Source organism: Heterocephalus glaber, unplaced genomic scaffold (genome assembly GCF_053883595.1).
Source record: "Heterocephalus glaber isolate CG9 unplaced genomic scaffold, H.glaber_assembly_v1.0 deba00001444, whole genome shotgun sequence".
Classification (NCBI taxonomy): domain Eukaryota; kingdom Metazoa; phylum Chordata; class Mammalia; order Rodentia; family Bathyergidae; genus Heterocephalus; species Heterocephalus glaber.
Genome location: NW_028258297.1, coordinates 8452428 through 8464026, shown reverse-complemented (window position 1 = coordinate 8464026; position 11599 = coordinate 8452428). Strand labels below are relative to the sequence as shown.

Below are 11599 nucleotides of genomic sequence, written 5' to 3'. Positions count from 1 at the left end.
AGGCGCCCCGCCCCTCGGCGGCTCCAGGTTCGGCCTTGGGCCCTCCGCGTTGGGGCAGGGGCTAGGCCGTCAGCCAGGGCCGACGGCCGCGGCGCTATGGCCGAGTCCCAAGTGAGCTGCCTGGACGAGGCGCATGTGAACGAGAAGGTGACCGAGGCGCAGGCCGCCTTCTACTACTGCGAGCGGCGGCGGGCCGCGCTGGAGGCTCTGCTGCGCGACGGCGAACAGGCCTACTGCGACCAGGTCCAGAAGGAGCAGCTACGGAACTTCCTTTCCAGCCCGGAGCGCCAGGCCCTCCGCGCAGCCTGGAGCCCCTATGAGGACGCCGCCCTTGCCGCACGGGGCAAGAGCAAAGCCAAAGCCAAGGGCGCCGCGCCAGCCCCGGCCCAGCCCACCGAGTCCCTGGCCTACTGGCCAGACCGCTCTGACACCGAGGTGCCCCCTCTAGACCTGGGCTGGACGGACAGCGGCTTCTTCCGCGGCGTGAGCCGCCTCACCCTCTTCACCCATCCCCCCAAGGAAGAGAAGGCGCCACACCTCAAGCAGGTGGTCAGGCAGATGATCCAGCAGGCCCAGAAGGTAGGCCCAGCCCTGCGCTCCACACCAGTGGAACCCCATCCCCAGCCTCTTGGGCCAGGCCTCACCTCCCGGGAAAGCCTGATACATGCCGCTCTAGCCACTCTGGAAAATGGTCTCATAACGCACCATAACCTAGTGGGCCATCCTCTAAAGAGGATGGATGTGAACGTGTTTGGCAAATCACCAAGTGCTGCACAGACGTTAGTCATTGTTATTACAGTGTCCAGAGGCGCTGGCTTTCTGGGCTCTCTGCTTCTATGCCTTTGTCTTGCCTATCCCTCTCCCTGAGGCCCTGTAGCAAAGTGGGCTACTCACAGGTCTTTAGTCCTAACCTGTGTTCTCCGCAGAGATTTGCAAAATGTATCCCTGGCCATTTTCCTATTTGATCTTCAAAACAACTGGTAGGGTGACCTCCCCAACCCTACCTTCACCCAGCTCTGCTCTTAGGGGCCCCCATCCAGACAAAGCTGACCTGGCACCCTCACATTCACTCCTCTCCTGGGTCCAGCACTGGTGCTCAAGCCACCAGCAATGAATGAGGGAAGCTATTTTGAGCACCTGCTCTGGTCTGGCATGGTTCTGGGCACTCTGACAAGGCAGACTCTGGACTCTCAAGCTCAGGAAAAAGCTCCTGCTTAGCCCATCTGCTCGAGTTGTTGAAAGATGTTTCCAGGGTGGATGGTGAGAACACTGAGGGGGGCAGTTAGTTGTGGATTGGGAAAAGACTTTAATCTTTTCTCTGTTCTCTGGGTAGGAGAACTTGGGTAGTGTTTGGTAAAATGTAGGATAGTCCATTAAATTTGAACTGCAAATAAATAACCACTAAATTTTGTGGTATCAGTTTATCCCAAATATTGTGTGGGACATACTGGATCTGAAATTATTCACCACTTACTAAATTCAAATTTAATTGGATATCCTACTTTTTATTTGCTAAATCCAGCTCCCTGCCACTGAGATTTGTTAAGAAACACTGGCAGCCTTTGGTGCCCTGTTCATAATGTGCAGCAGGAGGGACTGAGGTTTACCATCTTAACCCAGCCCTGTGAGTGTCACCGGAGACCCGATTCCCTGGGAGGCCAACTAGTCCTAAGCAGGAAGAAGGAAGCTGGGAAAACCATTGGTGAGGCTCCTCTTCCTGGAAGGGGTGATCTAGATGGCTTCAGAGGAAGGGTTAATTTTTCACTCGGTATTTCCACCCTCCCATTTTAATTGTTCCTTGCCTGACTGAACTTTCTTTGTGTATTGCATTCTTCAGAAGAAAAAGGCAAGATTGAACACAGAGCAGGGGAAAAGAAAGTGGGTGGCAATGCTGGGCAGCAAGCGGCAACCAGGACAAGGGGTCAGGTCTCCTCATGTAATCCTGACAAAGGCTCGATTTATTTATCACTTATTATATGCTGCTCACTGTGCTATAATGACTTAATCTGCATTTTAGCTTGCTTTTCACAACCATTGGGAGAAATAGGTATTTTCCTTATTCTTAGAGAAAAAGAAATCAGGATTCAGGACAGTTAAGTTTCTTATCTAAGATTACATAGCTAGTAAGTAGCTGAGCCAGGACCCAAATACCAAAGCCTTTCCTCTTAACACTGCAATACCCTGCCCCACTGTCCAAAGTAATGGTGCAGTGGAGCTTGAATGGAGCTAGTCTGGTCACAATCTAGGGCACAGGTTGTATATCCTGTTACATGAAGGGAGAGACAAGGCTCCTGGTCACTGGGGCTTCTAGTTCCACATGGTTTGACAGGACTCTCCTGCTTAGTGGGATTTTCTTAACTCTAAATATTTAGCAACAGAAATGTTAATAGTTGTGGATTAATCCCACAAGTGCAGATTTTAAGCAGTAGTTACTTCCAGAATGTCTACTGTATGCCAGGCACTACTCATAAAGAAGATTCAAGGTGGAGCCTGTGCCCTCCAAAAGTTTACTCAAATGCTGGGGCTATGCTGGAGGAAAGAGGGGTTTTGAGGCTGGATGTGCATACATGGAAGGTTCCCTGAGGGAGGTGAGTTGCAGAATTGGGAAGGGGAAAGAGAACTAAACTAGGCAGTCTCTCACTAAGAGACTCCAGGCCCAGAGCAGGATTTATATTTATTTTTATTTTCTCTCTCCAAAAAAAAAAAAAAAGACAAGGAGATTTGACTGGCAGGAGAAAGCTGTCATAGTGGGATCTGAGGACTGTTCGGGGCCTGGGGTGGGGGTCCTTCAACCAGGTCCCAGGCAGGAGACTGTAACCCTGGAAGCAGGAGCTTCTAATCTTATCTGTACTCACCCAACTCCCAGGCCTTCTGGACCCCTGCCCTTAATAATTGCTGTCCCTTGTGTCTGTACAGTGCCACATCACAGGTAAAGAAACTGAGGTATAGAGAAGGAAATGGGATTTCCCAAAAGTCACATGGCTGGTTATCGAAAGACTAAAGTCCCTAACCTGTATTCTAAAGGCTGAACACCCTCATGGGCTGGTCTGCACACCCACCCGTTTGTCCAACTGACAAGCAACTTTCTTTGCTTCCTCCTCCCTTTGGACCCTGAGGGAGGGAGTTTCTTTTGCTTGCTGGGTGAGTCTGGCTGCCTGGAGGCTGGGTGGGGCAGACTTCTGAGAAGTTTGTGTGCAGACAGTGGGTAACCCTGGAGGAAGGCAGAAGAACTTGGACAGGTCCAACTAGGTCCCAGAGATTTGGCTTTGTTTCACTTGATTCTTAAAATAACCTTATAAGGTGCTATAATTTTTGTTCCCAAATAATAAACAGGAAATTAAGGTTCAGGGGGAGTTGCCATGACTTTCCTAAGGTCACAGGTCAGTGAGGGGTTTTGTTCCTGGTTCTCTGGGATGTAGAGCTAGGAGCCTAATTAGGGGGTACTTTGAAAATGATTGGGGGGCCAGGGATTTAGCTCAGTGGCACCACGCCTGCCTCGCAAGTGCAAGGTACTGAGTTCAATCCCTGGTACCAAAAACAAAAAACAAAAAAAAGAAAATGATTGGAGCTTGGAGAGAAGGGCAGTTGTGAAAATAGGCTGTGGATGGGAGAAAGGCCTTCGAGGAAGTTAGTCTAAACTATCTGCTCCCTGGCCCTCTGCAAATGTCAGAGACCCCTTCCCAAGCTGTGCAGGGTAACCAGCAATCAAAGATTCAGCTGTGTTTTACTTGTAGAATGGAGGCTCCCCACCTTTGAGAGATCTGCTTATTTTAGTGTCACCAAATGATGTCCTTTGTCTGCTTAAACTATAGGTAGAAAGGGTGCCTTTATGGACTTTGAAATGAGCTTCTGGCCTATGCCATGCCAGCAAAGAAGACCAGGGCAAGTTGCTCACACTTGGGCAGCTCAGATCATTGTAATTGCCAGGCAGTGCTTTATAGCAAGACCATATGCTCCCTGGGACACTCTTGGTTCTTCTCTGCCTAGCCAGAGCAAGAGGAACTAAACAACTGCAATCCTGACAGGCTGACAACTTGGAAGGCTTATGCATCTGTTTGGTCACTGGGCAAAGATTTGGAGGTCTATTGCATGCCAAGTATACATTAATAGAAAAGAAGATATGAAACATGCATCTGCTCTTAAGTAGCCTAATAGTCTGCTAATGTGGCATTGCAATTTAGTATGACAAATCCTTGACACAGGGAGTGGCAGGAGGGGCACTAGCCTTACCCGGAAGGCTCTTTGATGCTGAGGGCCTGTTTGCAGACATGTCTGAACACAACAAGGAGGATGAGATGACACCAAACCATCTGCCTCTCCTCATGCCCAGGCTCCCTTGTGACCAGCAGCATCCATTTTTAAGGCTGCTGAGTGTGTATTGCAAAAAACTTATTGTCTCTCACCTCAAAGATTTTTCCTTGGCCCTTGCGTTCCTGGGTCCAAACCCAAATACACCAGCTAACCAGCTAACTAGCCAGCTTTTCGCAATCTGCCCAATTTCCTTGGTGCTTCAATAACTTTAAGTCAGATATTGATTGTCTTCATTTCACAGAGGAGTCCAAAAGGATGGAGTGACATCTTTAGACCGAGGATGAGGAGCTCACACAGGAGTCAGGATTGCCAGTGGCCCTATGAAGATGATAAGCACAGCCTGGGAGAGGGAGGCTGCTGTTGGTAGCTGTCATAGGCTAGGTGCTGCTCCTTTTCACTCTTGTCGCAGGTAGTGGAACAGGCTTGCCTGGTTGATGGAGAAAGGGGAGGGGTGAGTAACCAGGCTGGTCCTGACTCTATCTCTCTCTGCCTGTTGATGAGTTTGTCCTTCCTCTTTCAAGGCTTGACTGAGTGGCCACCTCTTCCTTGGCATCTTATCAAACTTCAGATGCAAAAGTTCCACACAGCTTGCTCCAGCAGAGCCCATCTTATCCTTGTAGGCTATGAGCTTTGGCAGAGCAGAAACTTACTTCTGTCGGTTACCTTTGCAGGGCTGTGCAGGTTCAGTCCTCTATCACTGATGGTCAAGAGCCCATGTAAAGAATTGACAACTGCCTCATCTAGGCCACCAGTCTCTCCAGGCAAGAAGTGTCTGGAGCTGTCCTCGATGAATAATTGCCCATTACCCCAGGGGAATTCTTTAGTAATAAGAATACCTGGCAGCAGAGAGAAGGATGCTCTAAGTTGCAGGAGTAGGGTGGAGGAACAGGGAAGGAAGGGGCAGAGGGACTGGAGAAGGTCTGGCAGCTGATGGGAGGGAGTAATGAACAGCTGGGATACAAGTGCCCAGGGGGTGCTGTAAATTCAATTTACAGGAGGTCACCAATTCATGTCACCAGGAAACACAGCTTTGCAGATGGCATCTTTTGCCCAGAGTAGAGCCCACTGTCTCCCCAGGAGCTTCAATTGACATTTTTCTTATTTAACCACATCCAGCAAATAGTACCAAGCACCATCTCTATAACAGGTACTGTGCTGGGGCTTGACATGCAGCGCTAGAGCAGATGTCTCCCCACAAAGCAGCTTTCATATATAATTTTTTAAAAATCTTACTGGTTTATAAAATCTGAGAATCAGATAATATGCTTCCTAGCTCTTCATCACCTTTTCTGAGAGCTGGTTCCGGCTCTTGCTCCTGATGCCTCCTACCTCCCTCCTTTCCCGTTCTCCTCCCATTTCATCTTGGAGGGACAGCTGACTTTAGGAGCTTCAGAGCTGCCTCTTAGAAACAGATTTAAATGCACAAATCAACAGCAAACACCACCCCCACCCCCCAGCAGCTATGGACCTGCAGGCCCCACACACTGTCCCCTCTCCTAACTCTTCTGCCCTTCCGCAAGTGACAATTTCCACATAGGCTTTGCTCAGAGGTACCAGGAAATTCCAGTGGATAATGGCCAGGCTCCAGGGAATAAGCACTTCTCAGCCCTTCTGTGATCTTGCCCCAACCTGTCTGGGCATCCCTGGCAATCCCTGGGTGCTTTGGCTCTGGGGTTCAGTGACTCACTCTTTTATGCTCAAGTACTGATCCCAGGCGCTAGATTCCTGAGCAATAGAGACCCAGTTTCACATCAAGGATAGAGGGCAGGTTCTGAAGTTGAAAGGTCTTAGTTTCTGTCCTGATCTGACCACTTCCCAACTGTACTCTGGGCAAATCACTTCTCTTTGAATCTCTTGACTGCAGAATGGAGAAGATAATGTCTAGGTTTCTAGATGGTTTCAAAAGGGAGAGACTGTGTGAAAACTAAGAATCCTAGAAGGTGTCATGTAAATGCTAACTGTCCTGGAAAATAACTGCTGTTGTCTTAGTGGGAAGAGCAGAGAGGCCGAATTTCCTCCCAGGAAGCTTGGTGCCCCACCCAGGAGGTTAGAGCTAGAGAGTTAGTGCTGTAGGCTCTGGGCAGAGATATTTCCTGTTTCCTCCTTTAAGAGTGACCAGCTTTCCCTCTGTTTGAGTTGATTTGTTGGCCTTGATTTGGTGGTCATTTCTGAGGACAGCTGTCTACCTGTCTCTGAGCTGCCTGAGGAGATCTGTGGCATCAAGGTCCCCTGAGGATGTTTCCCAGAAGGGCCTGACTGGCTGCACAGCTCAGCCAAAGAGCACCAAGGCAGTCTGGAAAGATTCCCCATGTTCTTTGACTCTGGAGACCTAGCGCTTTTGAGAGGAGAGGAGAGGAGGCCCCAGCAGACTGGAGTGTGAGGGTGGAGAGGAGTAGGACCTTGGGTGAGGGAGAGGGAGAGGGAGGTGAGGGCTGGCTCCTCTGAAATCTTACCCTTTGGGTCCCTGAAACTCTGAGGGTGGGTGTTTTCCCAAATGTTTCAACACACGAGGTGGGGCCTGGTAAACTTCAGGACCTCCTTGTGTTTCCTCTATAACAAAGTCAGGTCTATTGGGCAGAGGCCTCAGAAGGGCCAGCCAGGGAAGCTAGTCCTGGGCTGGGAGGCAGGAGCCTGGGAGTCCTCACTCTTTCCCTGGCCATTTCTTTCCCTCGCCTACTGGGTGACATTGGGCAAATCATTCTACTTTCCTGGGCATCCATGTTTATGTTCACAAGATTGTACTGAGAATCTAATGTCAGACTATGAGAAAGCATTTTGAGAAATGTGAGTAATGTGTGTAGACAAAAGGGATTTCTCAAGAAGGGCTAACACTGTTGAGAGATGAGATAGACACCGTGCATGTTATTTGCTTTAATTAATCCAATTCTCAGCATCTTGGAAGGGAAATGGTATTTTCCCTGAGGCTCAGGGAAAGCATAAGGTTATAGATCTCATGAGAAGCTAGCTGGGATTCCACCCAGGTCTGAGTTCAAGGCTGTGTCCTCCTTCTGTAGTTTCAGGTTGCCCTTCTGAACCAAATCTTCCTTCAGAAACTTCCAGAAACATTCAAAGTATATCTGTCACCAGCCAGGTCCTGGGAGGCTCACAGACCAGTTCTGAGGACAGGCAAATACATGGCTGTTAGCTGCTCTGTTTTGGCGTGAGTGGGAAGAGGATTCTTTTTGTCCAGCGACATGGGGCAGGTGACATCGGGACACGGAGTGTAGATAGCTTCTGGGGATCTATATCATCCTCTTCACAGCCACTTTATGGGCCCTTGGGACTTGTGCTCTCCCTGACAGGCTGAGGCCTTAAGGAAATTCCCAGCCTAGCACCCCCTCCCACCCCTACCTCCGTGTTCTTTTCCCCAGATATGCTACCTCACCTTGGCTGGTGACTGGCTCTGACTCCCTCTTCTTAAAATGTACAAAGCAGAGCCTGTTCTGGGACCAGCTTCCATTGTGAGCGGGGAGGGAGGAAACGGGGCAGAGAGCAAAGGTGCGCAGGGCTGTGCCCCCCCCCCCCCCGCCTCTGGCATTAGTTGAGCTCCCCCTAGGCTGAGTCACCTCAGTCATCCCTCCCCCCCGTCCTTAGCTTCCATCTCCAGCCCCATCCCCTGAGCAGCCATCCTAAGCTGGAGCTACTACTTTCTCCCCTTTCCATTCTACTGAGAACATACTATGTGCAGATACAGGACATTTACAGATAAATAAAATGTGGACCCTGCCTTAAAGTTTAATGTACAAGACAAAAAGAAAATAAATTTCAGTACAGTAGTGGTGGTGAAAGGGTGTTGCTAGCCAATATTTATTGAGCATTTAGGTACCAGAATTCATTGGTCCTTTATTTATTTTTTTGTAGTACAGGGGATCAAACTCAGGACCTCATACATGCCAGGCACATGCTCTACCACTGAGCTACACCCTCAAGCATTTTTAGAATATATGATTTCATTCAATTTTAAGGACAACCCACCAACTTTCCATAACAGATGAAGAAATGGAGGGTCAGAGAGGATAAGGTCCTACTGCTGGTAATAGTGGTGCTGGGTGGGAACTGAGTCTGATTCCCAGAATTTTCATATGTTCTAAGCTCCAGGTGAGCTGAGGCTTCCTGGGACTTGATCAGCCAGTTGTGGAAAGGTGGGGCAGGCTGGGTGCAAGGCTGGAGGCCTGGGGCACATCAACTGAAGCTATTCCTATGACCCAAATGTGCTCTTGACCATCTTCATCAACCAGGCCCCTCCCTGAACTTCTTCTTTGCTTCTCTGGGGAAGCCTGGCCAGGTCAAATCACCTGGCAATGGCCACGAGTTACCCTTGTTTCTTGGAACCTCCCAGGCAAGCTGCCAGCTCCAGTTGTCCTGCCCTGATGGATCAATCAGGATATATCTTGGCAGGTGCCCCTTGAGATCAGGCTCATTCTGCCATGTGTTGCATGGTGCTGAGAGCTCAAGGCCATAACCCAAACCACCAGATGATCCTAACACTCGATTGTGTATCTTCGTTGGATTTTTTTTTAGCAGCTGATTTATCTTCCTAATTATGTTTGGCTTTAAGCTAATGTTAAAATGAGCTTGCATTAGATAATTTTCACTAATTAACACCAACTTAGTACTGGGAAAGTTGTCCCAGAAACATGCCATGGGGTAGGGAAAAGCTGGCCTAGGATCTTAAAAAGAATTGCTGTGCTTACTCCCTGGTGGGTCACATATGGCTCTTCACAGCTGAATTAGTTGACCTTGCTCACCTGGGTGCATCTGTCCTCTTTCTCTGGAAAGCCAGGCTGGGTCTGCTTTGTATGTCCCCCTTCATTCAACCTTGTCTCAGGGTACAGGTATCAAGAGTGACAGCCTCACAGGGTCAGAGCAATAGAAGTGAGCCCCATGGGTGCCCTGCAGGGTCAGAAACAGAGAGCCCTGCACTGAGGCTGAGGGGTCCAAGGGAGGAAGCAGCCTGGCTGGGTGGAATTAGGCTCCAACACCTGCCAGTGTAGCCAGGGAGCCTGGTGTGTAATGATGTCTAATTAGTAAGCCTGTTGCTATGTAACATGGCCTCAGGGCTGGGAAGCCCTGGAAGACAAAGTATAGATGTCCTGCTGGTGGGTTGAGGGCAGCCTGGCAACCACTTGGGGAACAAGACCCCATTGGAACCCTGGTCTTGGTGAGCCCATGCTCATTCTCTGATTGGAAGCCCCTATTATGGAGGTATCTGTGTAGTGTAACTACTGCAGGCCAGGTCTCTGCCCCCATATGGGCAAATGGGGAGCAGCACCACGTGCTTGGCAGACATCTGTAGGGATGGCATACACTGCACTGGGAACTAGGCACAGAGAATGATCCCGGGACAGGGACCTCAGGGGAGGTAGAGTTCCATCACCACCAAGACAAAGTGGTGACAGCCTGAGTTGAGGCACAAGGACCTGAGCCCGCCAGGTGTGTTCAGAGGTTGTGAGGTGTGAGCCTTGTGTCTGAGGAGGGAGTAGGAGGCTGCGTCTTTGGGTCAGAAGGGAGGACTGTGGATGTGGCTCAGTGGTGCCACCCCTGCCTAGCAAGAGCAAGATCCTGAGTTCAATCCCTGGTACTGGGGAAAAAAAGAAGAAGAAAAAGAAAAGCACATGGAAGAGTGTTAGGGTAGGGAGATGACATGCTGCCAGTTGTGTTACAGGATCCATCTGCTGGGAGGGAGAACAATCAGGTCAGCATAAGGTGCCATCCCAGCAAGCTGGCACTGACCCCCACTGTGCCCCACTGTGCCCCACTGTGCCAGGCACCAGCAGGGAGGAAGGGTGGGACTTGACCACCTGGAGGAGGCATCACACAAGATTCTATCTAGCCATCATTGTCTTTCATTTTCCTGAGAACAATGAGGTGGCCTTATTTCTATGGGGAAGTAGGAGGTTGAGACAGAATCTCAATATATAGTTCAAGCTGACCTTGAACTTACTATGTCGTCCAGGTTGGCCTCAAAGTCAAGACAATCCTCCTGCCTCAGCCTCCTGGGTGCTGAGATTACAGGTATGCACATACACACCTGGCTTGAGGTAGCCTTATTTTACAGATGGAATTCAGAGAAGTTCCATAAGCTGCCAGAGGTCTTGCAGCCAGTGTGGAACCTCTGATTCCATAGTGTTTTTTCTCCACTTGCAGTATATTTTTGAACTTAGTGTATATTTTTAGACTTGCAGTATATTTTGGACTTAGTGAATCCAGAATCTAGGATTGGAAGGAAGAAAAGAAGTGTGGATGGTCCTGCTGCACAAGCTCCTCCTTGGGCACCATACAGATCTGCTCTTTTGGGCTCCTCCCTCCTCTTTCACTCCAGGTACCTGGATGGGAAGCTTAAAGGAAACCCTTGTTATTCAGTGGCTGGCTCCCTGCTGGTGTAAACAGCACTGATAACTCAGATGGAGCCCTTTGCAGCCTTTATCACCAAGAAGGTCTTTGCCATGTCCCCAGAGTCCTCTTCCCAACCTGGGTAAATTGTTTCCGTACCCTGGTAACTGCTCTTAACAGCACTGTGTGTGGTGTGCTCAGTGTGCGGGTGTAGACACCAGCATTGCTCCAACAGTGGCTTTTGCAAACTACTTAATTGAGCTGCCCTTCCCCGCAATTAGTTCACATTTTGACCTTTCTGGAAGCACAATGATGCCTGGGCTTTAATCATCACTCTGGGCTGGGCCTGCTGGGAACACACTGAGCCAAGGAACAACATCTCCACCTCCGCATCTGCCACAGGGCCCTGAATGGCCCTATACTGCCTGTCTCCTTCCCTCAGTGATGGCCCCTCTGTTCTCCATTCCTCTTTGAGCAGAGGTTATCACTCATAACAAGCCAGCCCTGTGCAGCTGCCTCGCCTGCACTACTTCATTTAAAACTCAGAACAGCTCTGCAAAGGTAGCCCTTCCTGCTTTAAAACGAGGATGCCGAGGCTTAGTAAATGACTCACTTAATGCCACACAACCAGAGAGATTTTCTGCTTCCAGACTATATGCTGTTCCAGTCACCAGCCTTCACTCAAAGGGTGATCTTTCCACTGCCTGCATTCAAATCATCTGGCAGGGGCGGATGACTGGGGGTAGGGATGTTGTTAAAATGCATTTTCATGGGCCTGCTGAATCAGATTCTTGGAGGATGGGGCCCTGGAATCTGCATTTTAAACAAGCCCATGCTCCCACCCCCTCCCAGCTTTCAGGTAATTCTTCATACACTGAAGTCTGACAGCCCCAACTGCAGCCCTGTAGACCTTGAGCCCCTGTCGGAGGATGTCAGAGGAGGAGATTCTATTGTC

At 49.7% G+C, this 11599-nt stretch overlaps 1 protein-coding gene across 2 annotated transcripts in view; it reads left to right on the top strand.

The window, feature by feature from the left end:
• Window positions 1–11599, top strand: part of Sack1f (scaffolding CK1 anchoring protein F) — a 32544-nt gene continuing 20945 nt past the window's right edge. Inside the window, exon 1 of one of the 2 annotated variants that reach the window (XM_004845559.4) lies at window positions 1–579. In XM_004845559.4, the coding sequence (XP_004845616.1) occupies window positions 97–579 (483 nt within the window). In that variant the 5' untranslated portion in view covers window positions 1–96. The remainder of the gene's footprint in view (window positions 580–11599) is intronic. The other variant, XM_004845560.4, reaches the window with a different exon arrangement.